This window comes from Lates calcarifer, linkage group LG6 (genome assembly GCF_001640805.2).
Source record: "Lates calcarifer isolate ASB-BC8 linkage group LG6, TLL_Latcal_v3, whole genome shotgun sequence".
In the NCBI taxonomy this organism is placed as follows: Eukaryota; Metazoa; Chordata; class Actinopteri; family Centropomidae; genus Lates; species Lates calcarifer.
This window is the reverse complement of record NC_066838.1, coordinates 24,643,595-24,667,291: the sequence shown is the minus strand read 5'-3', so window position 1 is coordinate 24,667,291 and position 23,697 is coordinate 24,643,595. Positions and strand designations below refer to the sequence as shown.

The 23,697-nt window shown below is 42.0% G+C and overlaps 2 protein-coding genes across 2 annotated transcripts in view; one reads left to right on the top strand and one right to left on the bottom strand.

The window, feature by feature from the left end:
- Positions 1 to 8,023, top strand: LOC108875477 (vasopressin V2 receptor). The gene is made up of 8 exons (XM_018664452.2): positions 1 to 707; positions 1,979 to 2,067; positions 3,183 to 3,457; positions 3,574 to 3,819; positions 4,566 to 4,712; positions 4,799 to 4,890; positions 5,268 to 5,419; positions 6,227 to 8,023. The coding sequence occupies exons 2-8, from the start codon at positions 2,052 to 2,054 to the stop codon at positions 6,409 to 6,411; spliced, it is 1,113 nt and encodes a 370-aa protein (XP_018519968.1). The 5' UTR covers positions 1 to 707; positions 1,979 to 2,051; the 3' UTR covers positions 6,412 to 8,023.
- LOC108875476 (monocarboxylate transporter 1) overlaps positions 7,888 to 23,697 on the bottom strand; it is a 32,791-nt gene continuing 16,981 nt past the window's right edge. The window contains exons 3-5 of the mRNA XM_018664445.2: positions 13,931 to 14,074; positions 12,012 to 12,827; positions 7,888 to 11,280 (exon numbers count right to left, since the gene is read on the bottom strand). Coding sequence (XP_018519961.1) covers positions 10,994 to 11,280; positions 12,012 to 12,827; positions 13,931 to 14,074 — 1,247 coding nt within the window. The 3' untranslated portion in view covers positions 7,888 to 10,993. The remainder of the gene's footprint in view (positions 11,281 to 12,011; positions 12,828 to 13,930; positions 14,075 to 23,697) is intronic.

Genomic DNA, 23,697 nt, shown 5'->3' with positions numbered 1-23,697 from the left:
AAAGATAACTCTCCTCTTGTTGCTGCCTTCTCACTTCTCTCCACAAACCTTAACATCCCATCTGTCACAACATCTGACACTGTCTCTCCTCCCTCTCTCTCTCTCTCCCCGCCTGTTCCCGCCCGTCTCTATCGCCCCGCTGATGCAAAAATCACACGCACACATTAGTTTAATGTGTGTATGAAAGCTCTTTGATCGTCCTGGGAGACTAACAGCAGAGATCTCATTTGATCTGCTGGCGTGTACGGCCGCCGTGCACACCGTGGATCAAAGTAGGGCCAACAGCAACATGGTTAATATCCTAACAATCAACAGGAAATTACATTAATTCACTGACACAGCCTGGACATCGCGTCCTTTCATCAACACCACCCGCTTTCCACTTGAGTAACCCCCACCCACCCCACTTTTTTTTTTTCCTCTCTCCTCTCCCGCATTTCATAAATTCAAGAGAGGCAAGAAAAAGAGGGGGGGATGTGTTGAAGAGGAGGAGAGAGTGGACGAAGGGAGGAGATGGGGAGACAGGAGTCAGCAGCGTGAGTTGGCAGGGGTCACCCTCAGAGCAGTAAGCAAAGAGGAAAACACACACACACACACACACACACACAGACACAGACACAGCATGGATGCAGCTAGTGTGTGCAACAGCAGATCAGGTTGTCCTGGCTCCTACAGATGCTTCACGGGACGCTGAGGACGAGGACGAGGTGAGCAAGTCGTCTACCTTTTGCTTGTACTTCGCTCTTGATTTTCCCACCTCTGTTTTGTACCGAAATAGGAAACTTAAAAATTGAAGTTACTGGCTGTTGCTTTTAATGATGTCGGAGAGGTTTCAGGTGGGCGTCAGGGAGTGTTTGGACTGAGAATTTATCTGTGTAAGTTCAGAAAGGACCATTTCTGGCAGGAATAATCAAGCCACGAATGACGAAAATACTCTTACAGGTTTTAGCTTTTTGGTTTGTGAGAAGACAAAACAAGTGTTGAACAGCAGGTGTCCAGTCCTCTAATTGGATTAACATACCCCAACAAACTTGGTTGTGCTATTGTTGATACAGAAAGAGACTCAGGTGGAACAACCATCAGTTATATGAGCTGAGGTGGATTCTGTATTTAACACCTGCACAGTGTTTTCAAACTGTATCATCCTGGCTGCACAGGTAACAATGAAAGTGGTGAGATTCTCATCTTCAAAATGAAATATTTACATCCTCACGGTGTCACTAAAAGCTTCTATTCCAGCAGATTATTTAGCTATTTTTAAAAGAAGTATATAAAGAAAAAAATAGATGATTTAAGCTTCACAGTCTTGTCATCTTGTAAGCTACAGGCTCATGTTTTTCAAGACAAGACTAATAAAGCAAAAGACTGCTGTGCGTACTGGAAAACCGGTTTTAATATAGACTGATGATGATTCCAGCAGCTTTTTTTGACGTCTGCTTTTCCTGCTGACAGAGGTGGAAGAACACATATTTTACTTGAATAAACTGCCAACACAGCAAGTATTAGTCCTGCATTCAAAATAAAAGTACAGAAGTATTATCAACAAAAACATACTTCAAATATAAAAAGAACTAATTCTGCGGGAAAATGTCACCTGTGACTGATGAATTATCATATGAGACATCAGAGGTGGAGCCAGGGACGAGGACAAGGTGAGTCAGCTATTAGTTCAGTGATTCCCACCAGGTAAAGGTAGATTTTCTCTAATCTTTGATCTCTGAACAGTTACATTAAGGGTGAGATGTTAGCATCAACAGCTGTTTACTCCAGTCTAGAAAAGAGATTAAGAGTTCAGCATCAAACTTCCTTCCCTTATTTACTAGGTGCTGGAAAGCAACGGCAATGCTAACTCTTATTCTGCTTCTATCTCTTATCACTTTTCTTTTACTGAAGTTAGCATGCTAACCAGCTAGCCTCAGCTCATCTTGTGATACCACTTTGTGATAGTGAGTCACTGTAACGTCCAACCTGCTTTCAGACCGACATGAGAGGATGAAGAAGTAGCGCTGCCCAGAGGACGTATTCTAACCTCCTGACGTGTAAACACAACGATGGCTGAAACTCTTGGTGAGTGAACAGCTGTTAATGCTAACGCTGGCTATGTAGAAATAGCTTTAGAGACTTAACATACAGCACCTTTAATGAAACAACTCATAGACATTTGAAACATGACAGGAAGACCCGACTGAGTTTTGTTCTGAGGGCTCACAAGTCAAAAAGATTAAGAACTGGTGTAATCTTTAATGATGCATCATATTTAATAAGCTTATCACATGTTTTGTTTTGAATTGCACGGCAGTAGAAGTATATCAAATTCAAGTACCTCAAACTCATATTTAAACACAGTACTTGACTAAGGGTACTCAGTTACTTTTCACCTCTGTCCGTGCTCATGTTCCTCTTTGTGGTTTGGTTTAGTTAATCCCTGCCTGTCAGTTAGTGTGTAATGTTGATCAGTGGAGATTCGTCAAACCACTGTGATCAACAGTCCCACATGAGGGGCCCTCTCTGCATGCCTCTGCCAGTGTGTGCGCTGAACTGTAACAGTGTGTGAAGGAGTGCTGTAAACATTTTTCCCGTCTCATTGTTTCGTAATTAATGAGCTCACGGAAGCCTGACCCTGCTCTTACACATCCATTAACTTCAGCTGTGTGTGTGTGTTTTGTGTTTGCGGGATGATCAGATACAACACACGTGGTATCAACCACAAACATACAGTTGATACTTTGAGGAGCGAGTGGCCATTATCCACAAACTGTGAAACCACCTAACGCTCGTGTTTCATAACCACTGAGGTCACAATACGTCCTGTGATCGTTTCTGGTAAAACGGTCGAGAACTTCAGAGAAACGATGGGAACGGTTAATTGGACGTCACTAATTGGGCCGACTATCAAACAATAAATCAACAGGCAGAAAGGAACTAAGTGCTCTGAGGTACTTTAGTAAATATTTACATTTCATGGTACTTTGTACTTCATACACTACATTTTAAGGGAATACTGCACCAAAAAAACTTGGGAATCACTGGTTTAGGCTTTAATTTAGTTTTTTAAAGAAGTAAAAACAAGTAGGATATTTTCCTCTGGAATATTGTGGAATATGAAGTACAAAGTACTCAAGTAAAGTACAATTGTACTCAGTTACTTTCCACCACTGTATTTATCTCCTCTCCTCTCCTAGCCAACATGTCAGTCTCCATGGTAACAGACTCACACCCGTCCGTCGACTGGTCGGTGGTGTCCGTGACGCCGGCGGGTGCTAACGTCACAGAGCGGGAGCGTGACGCCCTGCTGGCGGTGGCCGAGGTGGTGGTGCTGGCGGTCATCTTGGTGATGGCGCTGCTCGGTAACGGGCTGGTGCTGGTGGTGTTGCTGCGGCGGAGACGACACCACAACCCACTGCACCAGTTCATGCTCAACCTGTGTGTGGCCGACCTGGTGGTGGCTCTGTTCCAGGTAACAAACACTCACACTCACACTCACACTCACATACACACTGTGTGCACCCCTTCACCTCATCTCACCCCATCTGTCCTCCCCCTCCCCTCCTCCCCCTCCTCTTCCCCTCTGAGGTGTTGCCTCAGCTGGTTTGGGACGCCAAGGGCCGCTTCCCTGGCCCCGACTTCCTGTGTCGCCTGGTGAAATACCTGCAGGTCCTCGGGATGTTCGCCTCCTCCTACATGATCGTGGCCATGACGGTGGACCGGCACTACGCCATCTGCTGCCCCCTGGAGGCGCACCGCAGCGGGGCCACCCAGCGCTGGAATACCTTCATACTGCTGGCCTGGGGTCTGTCACTGCTGCTCAGCCTGCCACAGGTAGGACCACACAGGTAGGACCACACAGGTAGGACGACACAGGGAGGTAAAGCATGAATCTGTATGAAGGGTTTGATTATTGCAGAAGCATTTCTCTGTCTCCATTAATCATTTTTTGTCAGAAAAGGCTGCCTTGTCCTGTGGTGCTCCGCAGAGATCAGTTCTGGGACCTGCTGTACATGTTACGTCATCTCTTACCATTTCTGTTCTTTCCAACCTAACAAGCTTTCTAAACTTCCTGATATGAAAACCTGTTTGGCTGCCATCAAGTCTTGGTTAAATTCCAGTTTTCTAGAGGTAAATACTGACAACCCAGACTCAGTGCTCAGAGCCATGTGTTATCTGCAGGGCTCCAAAACTCTGGAATGATTTTCCATCATCCCTTTGTTTTATTAACTTTTAAAGACATTCCTGTTCAGGCATTTGGGTGATTTTTTGTGTCTCTTTCATGTGTCTGACCCTGTGTTGTTCATGTATCTGTTTTACTGTCATTGCTTTTAAGGCGCTTCATAAATAAACTTTACCTACTTATTGGTCGTGCTGCTGCTCTGCCTAGAGGATTAATAATAAGTAAACACAGAAGGATCCACTGATACTAAAACATACAGGAGCCTTGTAGCCATCTCCTATATAAACTTGTTTTCTCACACTGACTGCTCCTGGAGATGATTTTAAAACTAAAAGTTTGAAACTACAACAACGCCCGTGTTTCTCTTTACCGTCACCTTCCTGCCCCTCCCCCTCAGGTTTTCATCTTCTCCCGTTCAGAAGTGGCTCCAGGGGTGTATGAGTGTTGGGGCAATTTTGCTGAGTCCTGGGGCCTCAAGGCCTATGTGACCTGGATGACCCTGGCTGTCTTCATCCTCCCCGTCCTCATCATCACCGTCTGTCAGGTTAGAGAGCAACACAACAGGATTTACTACATATACAAAACAATGTTTCTGAAAGTAACTGAGCACCTGATTCTTTTCCCCTCCAGGTGCGAATCTTCAAGGAGATCCACAACAATCTGTACCTGAAGTCAGAGCGCCGCCTGACCCCCACCTCCCTCCCTCCATCCAGACGGGACAGCCAGAGAGCAGGAGGAGGGGGAGGGGAGGGGGAGGCAGCAGCAGAGAGAGGTCCAGTCTCTCCCTGTATGTTTCACCCATCATGTACAACAACCCTATCAGTCACACCAGCTTTGTCCCTGGATCCACCTATCAGAACCTGCCCCTGGGTCCGCTCAGGTCCCACAGCATCCCCTCACACTGTGACATTCACACCTACACCACCGTTCATCCTGGTAAGAGCCACACAGAGTTCTGACTCAAAGGTAAAAAGCAAGCAGACCAGAAACAAGCATTTCTTTTATCAGGTTCTGTCTCTGTGTGTGCTCTGTCAGCTGAGCAGCCTGATGTGCTGCCTGACCCTGCAGCGCCCTCTGCTGTCTGCTGCCCCCCACCCAAAGCCCCCTCCGCCCGCGGTGGAGAGGTATCAGCGGCCATGTCAAAGACAGTGAGGATGACGCTCGTCATAGTGCTCGTCTACTCACTCTGCTGGGCCCCGTTCTTCAGCGTCCAGCTGTGGGCCGCCTGGGACCCCGACCCACCTCAGAACGGTGCAACCACACACACACACACACACACACACACACACACACACACAAAATCCACATTATAGATTATTTTTTATATTGTCTGTTTCACATAATTACAACATGCTTGTTCATTCCCTATAAGCCTCAAGTTATTTCATTCCCAATATTTCCTTTTTAGAAATGTTGTGGATTAGAGTTAGAAAGCAGCACCTCACAACTCTGATCCACAACTTTCTATACATGAAAGAAGATAATACATAAAGAATAGGTGGTGGGTTTATATAACTTCCTTGGATGACAGGTGATTTTCATTGAATACTGGGTATCTAGACTTGTGAATTAACACCCCCTAATAATTTATGCAGAATCCCTATTATATTATGGTTCCATCATTTCTGAATGGTTTCCTTGAAACTGAAAAAAAGTCTACAGTTTTTAGACAGGAGACCATACAAAAACAAAAACTGTTCACAAATAAGCATACAATTCATCATATACAGAAAATTAAGTTTCCTATAATAAATGAATGATGAATGAATACTTATGTGGGTTAGCATTTCTTTAAAGGAAATTCCTATTTTCTGTGTAATTAAATTACAAAGATCTAGCTGGTAAATCTCCCAGGAAACTATGAAATCATCCAGGTATTGCAGACCTGTAAAATAAAATATTATCCTCTTCTCTGCCAGTGTTAATTCTCGCATTTACCAGTCCTAATTGCACTATAATTGTCACTTGGTATGAATTTATGACTCATTTATGTACTGGCCTTTTACTGTAATCAGCTCTGCCATTTATATACCTCCTCCTGTGTGTGTGTGTGTGCAGGTGCGGTGTTCACCTTGCTGATGCTGCTGGCCAGTCTGAACTCCTGCACCAACCCCTGGATCTACTCCGCCTTCTCCAGCAGCGTCTCCCCGGAGCTCCGACTGCTGCTGCTCTGTCGCGCCCACACCCAGCGCCGGAGCTCCTTACCCAACGACTCCACCGCCACACACACCTCCAACTACTGAACCACGCAGGCTATACACATCCACCACACAGTCAAGTGCAAAATGCTGCCATGTCACACATAAATACACAACAGAGTCAGCATGATCTACTATCTGTAGAACACAACAAAACTTTTTTCCACATGTGAAGGTCAATGATTATGAAAGGAAGTTAGCTGAACATTTTGCGAAATACACTCACCCGCTTTCTTGATGAGAGTTGGCGAGAAAAGGGGCTACAGCTAGGAGAAGGTTAGCTTAGCATAAAGAGAAACAGTTAGCCTGGCTAGCTAACGTTACAGTCTATCTAGAGCAAACTAATGAACATATTATATCGTTTGTTTCATCCGCACGTTATATGTCGTATTTGCACAAGAAGCTGAGCGGGAAAAAAAATGCTAATTTGTCTTTAGGTGGTTGTAATTACCCGACTATTTGTTGGCTTGGAGGTGTTACCAGGCAACCAGCAGCAGCTCCGCTGGTCACATCCGGGAATTTGTCGGGAGATTTGACCTCACGTTAATGACGAACTGTTGTTCAATTAAATAAATAAGATATAAGGCGTCAATTAGCGAACTTTAGAAATGTTGTTTGGTGGATTTAGTAAACTTTGGATAGAGCCCAGTTTCCAGACTTTATGTTACCATCAGTCGGCTAACGATAGCTGTAAACAAGCTAGCTCTGTCCAACTGCTAGCACTTCTAAAGCTCACTAATTGACACATTATACCTCACGCAACATGATATATTAATCCCTACAAAAACAAGATAGCTAAAAAACCAACAGTTCGCCCATTTCTAGAGAAGGGTTAGGATGCTGTATTTAAGTTTTGTCATCGCGACATAGCCAACGTTAGCGTTAACAGCTGTTTACTCAGCATTAGCTTCAGCCATCGTGGTGGCTCGAGCTTTCGCCATTCAACCAATCGGAGGCTCTGTGTAGTAAATGCTTTTATCCACGAAATAGTCGAGCACTTTTTTGGCACGGATTCAACAAGATATAACATGTCAAATAGTCTTAAATAATTATATATAACGAGAAATAATAGTTAAAAATAAAGTTATATGGACAAAGTTAAGTACCCGACTATTTCTTGGCTTGGTTCCATTGCTAGGCAACCAGGGGAGGCTCCTGGTTGTGAACGCTTTTTTTATCCAATGTGTCGCTTGGTTTTGTGTCGATTAAAGAATCAAGATTAAAAAAATCAATTGGTGAGCTTTATAATTTTTGGCAACTCCATTTACCAAGACTGTCAAATGACAGCACCAGGGCGGCAGTTTCCAGTTTTAATGCTGAAATACGCTAAGCTAACCGGCAGCTAGCGCGGTAGCCTCCCTTTAACTGGACAAGAAAGCAAATATTTCCCCAGTGTTCAACTATTATTATTTACACATTGCTGTAACAAATTTTATTAAGTGTAATTATGGTAAATGTACCTGTTTGTGTGTCATTTCTCCATCCACTCATTTTCTGACAGCACAAATTAAATGCAAGGACTTCTGTTTTACAAACCGTTTATTCATTCATTCTCCAGTCATAAAAACATAAAAACATCTACTGCAACTAAAAGAAAAAAAGTTATTTTCCAGAAACTTAACACACTGATTTGTTCATCTCTCTCTTTTTTTTTTTTTTAACACAAAAAGGTGCTGTGGCTAATTACAGTACCATTTTCAAAAACCCCAGCACTGGAAAACACTAACATTCAGTTTTTCAATGAAATGGTTTTGTTGCAGTCTTTTCTTCTCAATTACTCATCTCTGAGGCAAAATAAGTGAAGGTTTTAGTCAATTTTTAAATTACAAAAAATCAAACCAGTGTGTTGGCTGACAGCAAACAATATAAATGAAAGAAAATGTTGTGTTTAGAGCAGGGGAATGTGGATACACACAAGAAATAGCAGGCTGGTCTGAATATGATTTCTCTATTTCCACTGAAACATGAACCTGTCCATCATCCCAAATTCAAGCACATGAACAGTTGAAACTCTTCTCCCATTGATACCAACAATACCTCAAAACAAACACGATTTCTGTCAAAAATTTTACGTTTAGACAACATCTTACATTTTGTGAGTGACTGGTTTAAAAATGAATACTTATATTTGGTCATTTTATAATCATCAAAACAGCTTTCAAAACAACAAAAAGGTAGCATACAGTGTAAACACACACCTTTTCAACACATTCATTTATATTCCCACTTTAACAGAAAACGTGATCTGACTCACTGGCTGTCACCTTATTGCTTCACACACTCATATTTGTGAATGAAGAGAGAGATGTTGGAGCAGCTGACCACTCATTGGGTAATTTTGGAAAAGTAGATTATGAAGGTTAAAGCTGGTTGCATTTATATTCTTGTTATTGTCAACAACTCCCATGAAAAGACCAGAATGTATACTGTGTTAGTCCACTTCTCAGTACTTTCTGGTATCCTACTGAAAAAAATAAAAAGTTTTTAAGGCTCAGTTATTTCCAAAAACAGCAGGCCAGTTTTTAGCAAATGTAACTCAAACATAAGGAAATAGTGCATTTTCTGCTGTGGATAAATACACAAACACAGGATGGTTTCTTGTATGACAGTGAACTGGATATATTTTGGACTGTCACACAAAACAAGACATTTGCAGACATAACCTTTGACTACGGAAACCTGTGATGGACATTTGTCATGCTTTGCTGACATTTACAGACCAAAACAATTAACTGAGAAAATGAAATGATGATGATAATGAAAGTAATGATCGGCTGCTTTTGCTTCTGGTCTTTTCAAGGGATTTGTTGACATTGAAGAAAAATGTAGAATAACTGATTTATGCTTGTAAATCTTTAAATGAAAAACCTTCAGGACTATTACTTATTTCAAAAATTACACACTTTCCAGCATCAAAGATCTATACTAAATAAAGAATTGTTTAAAACCTCCATTTATTTTCCCCATAATGAAAATAAGGAAAGCTCGTTTGTTCAGGCTGAAGAGGGTGAACGTGTCTTCTTCTGTTCCGCTTGCACAAGTGTCTCCCCTGAACAACAGCAGCCACCAATCAAAATTATTGATCATATGTGATCGATTTTTACACAAAAAAAAAATATCGCAGACTCAATGATATGACACATTCTGTACAGTTTATCGAGACAAACTGCTGAATTTCAACAAATGAAACAAATGAAATGATGAAACATACAGTTTAAACTTGTCACACACACACCGTCACTCACTCTCTCTCTCTCTCTCTCTCACACACACACTAAAAATATTACTTGCTGTCAGATTGTCATTAGACACTGAGCTAAAATAGTTTTTTTTTCAGGTTTGTTGATATAATTGTAAACTACAACGTGTTATTCACAATTTTAAAAAACAACACTACAGGGTGCTGTAAGTCCTATGATCCAAAAATGATGAGAAATTAGGATGTTTTTCTGATTCAGAGTGAGATTTTTTTTTTTTCTTATTTTGGCACCACAGCTGGGCAGGTCTCACACACACACACACACACACACACAAACCCAGTATACCCATCTATTGCTGTGGTTATTCTCCATAAACCAGCATGTGGTGTCATTTAATACTGTGAGTCGTCTCATCCTGCTGGGCACAGGAGGAGGAGGAGCGAGACTGCGTGACTGTTTTTTTGTTTTTTTTGTTCGAATGTGCCTCGTTTTTGTCGCTGCTGTGTTTGGAGGATGTATGATACAAAAACTTACACACACAAGTCAGTGCACACACACTTATGTACAAGCACACTGTTAACAGTGTCCTCTACATTGCAGGTAACTAGTATTGTAACCTTCTAGTTTCAGACCACCGAGGCCTGCTCCTACATTAGCTTTCAACGTCCTTTGTATTTTTTTGAAACAATTCTCGTTTTTTGTGCCTAAATGTTAAAAACATGACCTCTCCCTGTGTTATAATTAACTTCTACCACAAATGTTCCTTTTTTGTGTTCTCCTGCATAAATCTGCATAAAACCCCCGGATCTAACATGTGAACAGACAGATATACTGTAACTTTACTCATAGTAACATGAATGTGTCCTTTTAATTTATGTCCAGCCCTTGAGGAGTGAAGCAACTGAAGTATGTGTTTGTATGCAGAATGAGAGGGAAGATGTGCAGTAGCTTTAAGTACTGCAACAAAAAAAAGAAAACATTTGACTCTGAGCCTCGAAGCCCGAGCGATTTTCAAGAAGACCCTGAGAGTAAAGTCCTCATTTAATTTACTGGATTATCATCTTACAGTCATTCTGTCTGTTGTGCGTCTACCTGGTGTTTTACATTAAGCGATCTGATCTGTGTGCTCCTGGAGGACTTGAGTTTTACCGAAGGCACGCCAAATACCAAGACTAGAGATATCAACGCAGTGAAACGCTGCTTGACAAGCTTTATGTTCGGCTGACGTCACAGCAGCAGGTCTCTGTTTTAAATGATAAAAATAATCCTTTCTATGGCTTCAGGGTTGTGTACAAGGGTTTTATCACTCTATATATAGACAGCGTGTATTTGTACTTGAGTAACTGCAACTTTTTGTGTGTGTTTCTGCGAAGTGTGCGATGCTGTGTGTGCATCCTTCTTGAGTCAGTTTTTTAATAAAAAACTTTCTACACCGTGTCCTCGTCCATCTTGGCGACGTCGTCCATTGTGACGGCAGCTGGCGCGTCTTCGTTCGCCCTCTCGTTCGATTTTGACGGAGAGGGCGGCGCCAACATGGCGGCGCGCTCCTCCTTGGGCTCCTCTCTTTCTCTCCTCTCCTCCTCTTTCCTCTCTCGCTCCAGCAGGTGGTAGTTGATGCCCATTCCCACGAAGAGGAACACGCTCGCGATAATGAGGATGATGCCGCAGGTTATGTAGGTGTAGTCATAGTGGTGGTAGTAGTTATAGAAAGTACCTGAGAAAAAAATAGCAGAAAAGTGGTGAGTATGACATTAGTGTTGTGAAACTGAACATTAAACTAAAATTTAACTGTTACAGTACACAACATCAATACTTAGTTGGATGCTGTAATAATAAAACTGGATTTGGTGTCGAAGCAAAAAGCAAAAGCTCCTAGTCTGAATTATTATTGGAAGGTGGCAGCATCATAATAGGGCTGTCACTTTTTAAAGAAAATCAAGACTGAACCAATTCAAAATGATTCACAATTCGTCCATTCGAGTAAGAAGTGACAGCTCAAGTATGTATTTGGTATTTAAACCCAACACCAAAAGGGAAGCTGATAAGACTAATGAGGCATTCTGCAAACTTTGTCTGATGAGGGTGGCAGCATCACAACAAAACTGGTGTGACCAGTAACACTGGTGGAAAAATTTGGTAGAAAAACTGTCACACTGTGGCAAGCTAACCCCTGACAGGGAGGACAAAATATCAGTCTACAACTCGTTCCGCTTTTTTTTAGCTGCCTCACAGTTCACACAGATCACCACAGGAGCAACAGTGTGACAGGCTGTAAACTTTACAAGCAAGTCTTGATCTACAAACCTACTTTTAATTTGAAAGAACAATTGCAGGAAGTGGAGAGAGCGATAATACCCGGGTGAGGCGAGAAAGCTAGATTTGTATTAACTATTGATCTTCACTCTACTGGGACAACTGCAGGTGCAGTTTTTATCGTTGTCTTACCTGTTAGCGGTGGGCCCAACAGCACTGGTGCACACTCCACTATAGTGACGAGACCCACGGCTGAAGAAAACCTCTGAGCTCCCACCAGGTCCATCAGTGTCTCAAACAACACCGCGCTCAGCCAGCCAAAGGCAAAACCAAAGAAGATGGCGTACACCACAAATCCAGTGTAGTCCACTGACAGCGGCGCCAGCACGTGACACACTCCATTGTAGAGGACGGCGGCGGCGAAGAAGTACTGCACCCGAGGCCGGACCCACCTGGTGTTAGCCAGCAGGCCCATGGAGGGCCGGGCAAACATGTCGACGAACGCCAGCACCGACAGCAGGAAGGCCGCCTTCTCTTTGCTGATTTCTTTACTCTTGGCGTAATTAGAGAGGAAGACGAGTGGCGAGAAGAGGCCGAAGAACATAACGACGTTTCCCATCAGGTACAGCAGGAAGCCGCGGTGTTTGAACAGCGTCAGGTCAATGAAGGAGTTGATGGTCTGCAGGACCGTCTTCTTAGGCTGCGGCTGCACTGAATCCACCGCCTTGGCCTCGCCCACCTCCGTGTCGGCCTTTGCGGGCTGAGGTTTGGGTCCAATGGGGCGCATGAGGGAGCCGGCCACGCAGCAGTTGAACAGGAGTCCGCCCAGGATGAGGAAGCTGCCCCTCCACCCGAACTCATCGTAGAGCCAGGAGTTGAGAGGAGCCAGCGTGGACAGGAACACAGGGCTGCCCGCCATGGCGATGCCGTTGGCGATGGGCCGGCGCTTGTAGAAATATTTCCCGATCATGGTGAGGGCTGGATTCAAGTTGAACGCCAGTCCTAAACCTGGATGGAGAGAAGGGTGGGAGGGAGGAACAGAACAGGAGGGTTACACGAGGAAAAAAAGGTTAAAATATGGAAAAGAAACTGAAGTTTTGTTAGTTTTTGTATATTTAACCGTACTGGCTCCAGTATAAGGTCTAGAACTAGACCTGGACTAGACGTTTATTTAACAGTCACTATGTTACGTTACATCAAACTGTAACTTCTGCTGAGCGACAGCGCCCTCTGCAGCCATGAGTGGTAATTAACTCTGTTCTTGGCTCTAAGTCCAAGCAGTGGTTACCCATGATCCTCAGCTTCTGGAGAAGGAAATGCTGTCACACACAAAACTAATTTTAAGTGTTTGATATTTTCAAAGTTTCCTGGCTGGATATCAGAGATGAACCCTGGTTTTTAATGACTTCTGAGTCTCTTTAACTGATCTACAGTTCAGCATCTCTCTGAACTCTCTGGGTCTGATTCCAGCAGTTTAAGCTGCTGACTCTCACTCAGTCAGAGGGAGATCCAACCTGCTCATCAAAGTTATACAGAGCAACAAGAGGTGTTCAGGGAGCAGAAGCTTCATTCTCCCTAAAACAAGTCACTGAACCATCACCATAATAATATTTTTAAGGTAAAATCGTTGCATAATATTGCTTTAAGTAATCTCCTGTAACATTAACATTCATGACTAAATGAGCACCATTCAAAGTTAAAAAACAGCAACACATATTTAGGGTTAAACAGTCAAAAACTCTTAATCTGCTTCATTAGGTTTATGTGGTTTTTGGTCACAGATGGTCAAACCTCAGAGAAATAACCACACCATTTCAGGCTCTTACCAAAAAAAAAAAAAAAGTGGATTCATGCAGGATTCCTTTGCTAATAAGATGTTGAGCACGCCTTCTTTATAGCTTTAATGTTGCTGGGCCAAGTTTCCGTGGCTAAAGTTAAAAGTTTTGCTGCCACAGATGAGAGAAAGTTTAAATTATCTCCCGACATCTTCACTGCAGAAACATTTTTACACGAGAAAAGGCTTTTAGTATATCTTGGTAGATCTCAGAGCAGCTACAAACTTTACTCAACTTCAAAGGGTACATATATGTTGCAAGTGGATGAAAACTGACCTCCCACTACTCCAATGAAGAAGTAGAGCTGCTCCACAGTGTTGCAGAAGGAGGCGGCGATCAGCCCCAAACCAGAGAGACAACCGCCGAGTAAGATGATCGGCCGGCTGCCAAATTTGTTCACAAGGATGCTGCTGATTGGACCTGGAGAGAAAGAAGAGAGGGGCGAGAGGGAGAACTTAGTGAATAAAACCACAGCTCACTGATCTTACAGTAGGTCTCACTTCAAACAGATAAAGATATTAAGTTTGCTGTCACATAATATAAAGGAATGCAGTCATTTCAGATGCCATACACTGAATTAATTGATCTACTGATCGACAGGAAATTACCTAGTGACTATTCTGACAATTAATTAAGAGAGGATTTGATGCTTTTCTTTGTCATATCTCACTGTGAACTGAATATCTTTGGGCTTTGGTCTGCTGGAGACAAAATAATACACCTTCATACGTCACTTTTAGCAGCTTATTCAACAAATTTATGTTTGTTTATTGACTAGACAACTTTATAATGGCAACAGGTTAATCAATAATGAAAATCATTAGTTGAAGTCCTAAGTGGATTCGTCTTTTGTGTTGCTTATTTTCTGCTCTTCTTTGTATTAAGTGATAAATAAACTTTGGGTTGGATAAAACAAGACATTTGAACACTGAGGAGATTTTAAAGGGTTTTTTTCACTGTTTATGTAAATTTAATGACTAAAATAAAATCAATAAATCAAAAAACAAATCAATAAATCAGTTAATCAGCAATAAAAATGCACATTATGTGTGCTGACAAAGATTCACAAGTCTGTTAAACTCTGCTTGTCCTGTTGTTGCTGCACAGATACTGTTGTTACATCATCTCGCCATTTTAACTGTTCACCAACAGGTGGAGCTGTGACGGCATAAAAAAGAGGGACAACGACTGATTGTGTAACTGCATCGATCGCTTGAAGGTTACAGAGAAAGGAGGGGAGAATATATGGGTGAGGAGGGAGGGAGGAAGGGCAGTGATGGACACCGAGAGATGAGAGGAGGAGAGGAAGAGGAGAGAGAGGAGGGGTGAAGCAGTGCTGAGTCATAAATTATTAATCAGAAGATTGAGTGGCAGCTATTTTAACAATTAATTAGTTATTTTTCATGCAGAAAATGATGAATATTTGCTGATTGCTGCGTCTAGCTTTGAAGAATGTGATCGTTTTTTACAGTTACATTATGTATTAACTAAACAAATAAATAAATCTTAAAAATAATCAACAGATTAATTGATAAGGAAAAAAAATCAGCCTTTAAAAGGATCTCATTTTTTAAAACTTTAACACGTCAGGAGATCAACATATATATATAATCAAATTAAATACACTGATTTCTTGTGTATGTACAGAAATATACAAACGCACACATGAAAAAAGAAAAGAGAGAAGAAGAAGAGGAGGAGGAGGAGGAGGAGGAGTGACGACGTCCTCGTGTCTCAGCTTGTGTGCCAGCCTCACCATGAATGGGCCTTCACATGGATCCAGGCTGACACTGTCTCTGCTGGATGTGAATACAAAGTAAAGGCCTTGAACAATCGACACACTGCAGCTCTGGAGCACAACGGCTCCGCACGAAAGGGCAGAAAGACAGGAGGAGTGAATGTTATATGTGGAGCTGAAACAATTTAGTCGAGTAAACTGAGTAAACCGATAAGTCGATTGACAAAAAAAGCCATTATATCATTGTGTCTTTGTGTTTTATTGATCACTTATTTTCTCTGCTTCAGTCAAGATGCTAAAGATCTCCAATCAACAGATGCTACACTTCATTTTTCTCTATTATATAATCTATGCATGTGTCTACAATCAGTTGTCAGTTTATTAGGTACACCTAGCTAAAATGAATGCAGTCTAAAACAACAGTCCTGCAATGAATCCTCCTTCATGAGGGACATTACAACATTTTCAGCCGACTACTTTCTTACTGTTTCAAGTCAAATCAAAGTCACTTTTTAAAACATTTTAACTATAATCTTTAAGTGGATGAAGGCTTTTTGTCATCATATGTCTGATTCTTAAGTAATAAGAAAAACAAGTTGAGCAAACAGCCTCTCTCAATGTCCTGTGTTCACCAAAGAGCCTCACAGAAAAACGCTGATTTTTAATTATTCAGTGTTTTTACTGATTTTAATGACTTGGTCTGTTTTAGAGAGGAGGAGACCTGTTGGATAATTCAGCTCCTGGTAAAAACCTCCTGAACCATGAACACTGAAGGAACCTTGACCTACAAATGAAACGCACTGAGTTGTTTAACAAAGCAATGAAGGGGACTACAACATAACAACATTTAATAGATTAAGGAGATAAAAAATAATACTTGTGCAGGTGCAGCTCTATATGATGACAGAAGCTGAACACACGTACACACACACACCTGAGAGGACACACTTATTCTCGTGTCACTACCAGGGTGCTCTCAACAGGCATCCATTTCCTCCCAACCAACCCGGGCCCTTCACACACAGACTATGGCGGCTTTGCCCTTGAAACTTGGCAGCAGAACACAAAGGGCCAGGGGCACTCTGGATACACGAGTGTTCACTCACGCACTCGCTAAATACCTCTCTCGGACACCTCGTCTCTGTGTTGCCTGCCCTGCTGAGAGTCTGACCGCCCTGGCACAAAGCCCTGCCGCTGGTGGGCTGCCATGTTCGGGGTGGTGGTGGGCTTTTTATGTTGCGGTCAATCAGGTGATAAAAGAGGTAAAGACTGAGGCTCACGCTCCACTAAAACACACACAGTGAACACCGGGGCTTTCTCCTGAGCTCAGCTGTAAACAAAGCTGAACCTGTACAAGGACAGGAATGAATCTGCATCCCCTCAACACTCACGCACACATAAACAAATCAGCAGTGACAGCCTTTCTTGCTGTCTGGCAAAACACAAAGAGGGCAGTGAGTAGTGTTCTCAGAGATATTATATAAACGATTAGTTCTCCCCCTCCCTCCATCGTTTGCTCTCTTTCTCTCTGTGGAAGAAAGAACAACACTGGGACCAGTCCTCCACCGACAGAGCATCCACAAGTGAGCGAGCGCATGTCGGGGGTGAACCCAGCTGTGACGAGCAGCTATTCCCTTTGTCTAATTTTAGCAGCTTCCCAAAGTGCCGCAGGTTTTATTCTATAAAACCAGATAAATGTTCACCTGCGTCCATCTGAAGCGTCTGAGGGAGAGTAGCAGCTGGTGTCGATGAGTCAGTCCTAGTAGAAACAAAATAGAGGAGCGGCAGGAGAAGCAGCTGATTGGATTCGACCCAACAGTTACTGAGAGTGCATCACGTCCCATCACTCACAGATCTATGTCCTCCATCTGTACCTGGCCTTTAAAGGTTTAACATCTAAAAACGACTACACCTGTTACGTGTTTTGCTCAGTTGTGTACTTATATTATCCCAAAAGTTTACAGCAATTTTCAAACAGAGAAAAAACCAGACCCCTAAGATATCCGCTTATAAACGACTGACAAAAACACTGTTCTGGGTCCAACTTCACTGAGATGTCGCAGCGCTGTGTCTCGTGTTGTTTGAATAGATCTGAGTCCAAAACACACAATCAGTTTTTCATTCTACTGCTTTTCTTGTGACAAGAAAGAGAGGAGGAAATGGCTGCAGCTACAACACCAACAAATGAAGAATAACAAAGTTTGACGCCAGCGGGTGCTAACGTTAGCCAGCTAACCTGGCTATCGTTAGCACCGGTGGTAAAGGCGGGGACCCCTGATATGAGCTTTGGGTTTTGAAAGGTGGTTCTTGCTGAGTCAACATCTTTGTGTTTCAGTTGTCAGTCCATTTCTGTGCTGCCCAGTTAAGGTGAATAATGCCGGTCTTAGCTAGCTATCTTTGCCCAGCTAAGGTGAGAACAGATGGTCACAGCTCATTTGTTTAAAAACTTATCAGCTGCAACCGTCTCCTCTTCTCGGCCTCGTCACAAGGAAAGCAGCAGAATGACAAGTTTGAGTCGTTTTTTGGACTCAGATCTGTTCAAACAACACAGGACACAGCATCTTAAAAACAAAGAGCCTCTGCAAAGTTGGACGGAAACAGTATTTACGTCGGTCATGACGTCAGAACTTAATAAGCAGACGGTGGCACATGGCAAACTATTTCAAGTAACTTAAGTTTTTTAACATATTAAAATTAACTAGTGAGCTTTAGATTTGCTGCTAGTTGGATTTGTCTGGACTGAGCCAGGCTAGTCTAAGCTAAGCTAAGCTAAGCTAACACACCCAGGCTCCACCCCTTAAGAAGTTAACAATATTTTTCATTTCGAGGAGTATTTAAAACACTTCTAAATATAATGTAGTCCAGTAAAAAACCACCACCCTGACCTCAGTGGTAAAATATATCATCTATATTACATTATAGGCATTATTAAAATAGACTTTATGGTAGTATTGGATTGCATTTGACTGTATAGATGCACAATAAAGTGGTCACTGTGTGTATATTGTAGACTGGGAAGTCAATTTTGACAGTAATTTCATATAATTGTGTTTTGTCATTCATTTGCTTAGACTGACATAAATCTAAACTCCAAACCTTCCCCAGGCCAGCCTTAATCATATCAATATCCTATAACCCGGAACAGTTAATTGAATTAACACAAACTGGTGTGTACTCATGCACACAAAACACACACACACACATCTGTCTTTCTTCAGACACAGACTCTTTTCACTCCCACACACAAGAAGAACAGAGAAATGCCACAGATCACAAGAAAAAAGTCAGAGAGAGAAGTCAGACGTTCGACGCTCCCACTCGGTGAGGCCGTGACCGGAGCTACATGAAGCGACACAGGACATTTTTCTGACATAAGATCCCGAAATCAGAGCAACAACAAACTCAAGGAACAGTGTTTGTGTTTGTAATTATGCCACACCTCATAAAGCTATGAGGATTACGCAAATTAGGCTGGTTTATAATCCTCTTGTTTTGCTTTTCCCAGACTGATTAACTAACTACGGTATAGTATTTCCAGCTCTGCTGAATCTGAATACATTTTTTTGGTTACTTTTTTCCAGGTCACTGTAACAAGCGGCCTGAAGTTCCTCATGAGAAGACGTAGGGCTTGGACCACGTCACTAGAATCCATGTGTTTAAAACTGGTGTGAAAATATACGACATTACTCACAAGATTTTTTTTTCCGTATGGCCAAGGAACCAAAATTGGAACCAGGTTCTTCATGGAAAAAAGGATAAAGGTTTATGTTTTCTGCCAAAGCTGCAAAGTTCAGGGAAAAAATTCCCACCCTGGAAAATTAGCCAAGCGTCTGAACACGGTGCATGTTGTGACAATTCACAAAGAAACGGAGCGTCACTTTATTTAAAAGTCTCAGGAAAGTGTTAATTTGTTCTCAGTTCTTTCTGTTTTTTATCATTTGTCGGACCGTGAAGAACCTTGTAAAATAAAGCTGACGAATAAATCTCTCCCAGCAGTTACATACACCAGCGTTCATTCCTTCCAAATGCAACAACAATATGTCAATTTGACAGTTCCCCCCAAAAAAATACTAAAACAATAATATGCAGCATCTGCTTTATCTTCACAACAATAAGAATGTAATTTAAAATGTGCAGAACACCAAATCTAACTCCTCCACGAGCAGATTTTTGAAAAGATGAGTTTGCGTCAGGCACTTGGCACCGTTGCCGGTTTACTGCTTCTGTACTGAAGCTACTTTGATCACTTTGGGAGCCACTGAGCTGTGGAGGAGCCCTCTGTTTATCTTTCCCAAACCAGCACATATTGCCAATTCAGTGAGTTCCCCTGAGAAAGACTCTTCAGTTGAAAAAGGCAGCAGAGTCAGTGTGCACGTACATGACAGAAAAATGGGAAAAAGTGGGTTGTATTTTTACTTAAACTAGAGTGTGAGGTCTGTTCTGTGAGGTCTTAATGTGACAAAACTCGTACACACATGTAAATCACAAAATTATTATTCTATTCAAAGTTAGGTTAAGCTGTATACAGTGTAATATTACACATTACACCTATTTCACTGTCTTCTGGCAGCTTAATTAGCTCAAGATTAATAATAACTCCTGAGTCCAGGTGAACGTGTGAAATTCCTGTGCTCATGAGAGATAATGTTCAGAAGGTTGGAGTTACTGGAAATCCATTAAACAACCAATAACAGTATCAGCAGCTGAAATATTACAAATATTTTTATGACAAACACACATGTGGCCAAGTTTATACTGTGTGGTTTATACTGTTTATGGCATAACTGACTGACCCTGACCATTAGAGGGATTAAGCTCTGGGAGCAACAGTGTCACAGCTGTGATTAAGGATGATGTATGTCTGGCTGTTCGGCTGGATTTTCCCGAACTCTCAAAATTCTGCAGAAGAAACACAGGATACTGAAGCCAGTCACCGAAAAACTTGTAACAACAGGGAAGAGAAGGAAGGAAGAGCAGGTTAAGCAACGTTCCTTTTTACTCTTCCCAGGAATAAAATGAATGAGCGAAAGCTTACAGAGTCGCCATGACGAAAATATTTTTGTTCCTAAACTGTAATACATACCAGGAAATAAAGGGCATGAGGAGTGACTGGAGACAATAACACAATGTTCTACACACTCACTCGGACCTCCGATAAAGTCACGCTGTTCTCTGAAGCTAAATGGCTGTGTTCCAACAAATGGCCCCTTAAACCTCTCAGGCATGAAGGCATTAATGTCTCCCCATACTGTAGATCCTTCCCTCAGACTTATGTAATTCTGAGTGCTCTGCAAGCATGTGAAAAATACTTAAAACAGAATACATCAAACAATTTACAACTATTCAACGATGTGAAAGAGATTCATGGAGCTTTACAGTGAGTTTCAGCTCACTGTTTAGCTGTTGAGATCTGTAAATTTACTGTTTTGGTTCAGTCTCACTGACCTCAGAGCATTATTTCCCACCACAGAAGCTAAAAAGAAGCTCTAAAAACTCCACTGTGCACTACCTGCTCAGCAGCAAACAGCAGTTAGAGACTTGGAGCACTATAATATCTCAGTCATGTTCTTTTCATTAAGATTGAGATTAATATTTGATTAATTGTGCAACTCTAGCAGCTACACATAAAAAACAGACTGAACAGTTGGTAGCCAAGCGGCATTGTGGGTAATGAAAGCGCCAAGAAAGAAGAATGTATGAAATTAAAAAAAGAAAAACGATATCTGATATATCTGTTCCCTTTTTTGTTTTAAACTCTGACAACGCTATGGGAGTGTGATGCTAAATTAGTGGAGGACTCTTTTGAACAGAGGTCTCCCACACTCCTCTCATGCTTCATGGGTCAACTGGATCATTTTTAACCGGATAAAATTAGGCGCACAATGACAGGCATTGTGAATAAATGCACTAAGATACAGAGTCCTTTGCTTTCTAATACAGGATACAGCTATCATGATACACAGGCTGGCTGCTCATACCCAGAGAGCAGAGTATGACTGATGTGACCATCCTGACTCAACGTGGTCTTTTATATTTTTTATTGTATTCTTCCCTCTCTTTTTACCCCCATCTTGTTTGTGGTGTTGTTGCTAGGTTTGTTTTACTTGGAAACTAATAAACAGACAGAGGAAAAAAAAAAAAACAGACTCCTCCTTTACCTACGTGCAGGGCATCCTGTGCATTTACTGCTTCACTGTATTACTCAGCTGCCACAGACGTCACCCAACCACCGTGAATGAATACGAGTTTTTTTTTCTCCTTTTTTTCCCCTCCTCTGTGAAAGTCAGTGTGTGTACGTGCTTTGCCTCATGTGTAAGCTGCGGGTGAGTAATATGGTAATGGTAATTCATACCCACTAAGTCGAACAGCTTCACTCGTGCTGCAGTACAAGCAGGCACAATGCTCGCTAAGGCATTGTGAAACAAGAAAAAGAAAAAAGAAAAGCTCTACTTTAAACATCTGGCTCCTGTTACGCAACTTCACTCCTCCCCTCTGTTCCTCCCTCGGCAGCTCCCTCTCTCCTTAATGCCTAAACCGGCTGAATACGGCTGCAGGCTGGCAGGCAGCTCTGAAGAGGATGAATGAGTAAGTGGAAGGAACAGATACCATTTTTAGATTTTAACTGAGGGGAGGCAAAACGAGGTGACGGTGTCCAACAAGTAGAGTGAGGAGAGGCTGAGTGAAGAAGTCCCTTTGTGTCGTGAAACAGAGAAACAGGAACCTGATCTGAAACCGAACCCGACCTGAAACTGGATCAGTCTTTCTCTTTTTTGAATCCTGTCTCATCACGTAAATGGAGAGGACGATGCTGCCAATGAAAGGGTCACCAAGTGCAAGAGCTAGTTGTGTTCAAATTATTGAATTTAAGCAGCATTGCAGACGCCCCCCACCCCACCCACACACACAAGAAGTTGGAGATCCTCTTCCAGAGAGGGCGGTGTCTGTCGGTTGCTCCACCACTTTGGCCCAAACTGAAATATCTCAACAATGACTGGGTGGATTCCCAAGGAATTCTGCCCAGAGATTCATGGTTCCTTCATGTTTCCCACTGACTTTGGGGATCCTTTGACTTTTCCTCTAGAGCCACCTGCGGGTTCACACCTGTGCTTTTTTAATGAATTATAGAGTGGTGCAGGATGATGTAATTCTGTCGGCTAACCTGGAAGTTAGCATCACCCTGGTTCCCTCCACAAAAACCCAATGGGATTTTGGATTGTTGCAGAAAATAAGCTCCAATAAAAGTTTATGTTACTTTTTGTTCATCAGATAATTTTCACAGATGAACACCACTGTTATGATTTCTGAAGCCTAAATACGATCTCCAGAAGTAAAAAGCTAATGCTAGGCTACAAACGAGCTACACCACGGTCACATGACATCAACGTCTCCACCACTAAGCTTCCAACTGGTCATTTCATTTAGCTCTGAGCTCTTCTACAAAAGCCTTTCTTCTTAGAAAGTTAGTGAGAGTTTGAAAGAGCGTGAGCAGAAACACAACGAGGCTGTAAAGGTGGACTGGTGAGTAGATGGGTTTTCATGTTAACGTCCCCGACAACCTCTGTAGTCTCATTTAGACACTCGTTAGCAACCGCCTTTTTTAAGACACGTAAAAGCTTCAAACATCAGGAGTGGGGGATTTACTGACCCATTTTATGTCGGAGAATAAAACCTGAAAATGTCTTGAGCTTGTGTTAAAACCACAGACCTTATTTCACACATTTAACCAGAAACTTACTTCCAGGTTTTAGGATCATTCCTGCACCTGATTACTTAAAAAAAAGCCCTGAGAGGCCTCGCCCCACACTATCTATCAGATTAGTTACTGCCAGATTCCTGTCTCCTCCTGCTCCCTCAGATTATCAGAAGCATCACAGGTCTAGATTGATAAACGAAAGGTGATAAGGTCTTTGTAGTCAAGGCTCATAGACTCTGACTCGCCCAAGATCAGGACATCAAACTGTCTCATCTTTTCAATCACTGCTAAAATCTCATTTGTTTAAATTGCTGTTCCGTGATTTAACTTGATGACATTTTAGTTCATTTTTCTCTATTTGTGTTCTATAATGTGATTAGTTTCATTGCTCTTGGTTTGTTTGGTTCTCTTATTATTACTAACATAATAAAATAGAGAAAAACTGCTTCCAAGAAGCCATGGTTGACGTCTTCAGATGTCTTATTTTATCCAAAGATATTCAGTTTACAGTGATATAAAACAAAGAAAAGAAGCAAATCTTCAAATTAAAGAAGCTGCAACCAGAGAATGTTTGCTGGTTCTGCTTAAAACAACCTAATAAATATTTCTCTA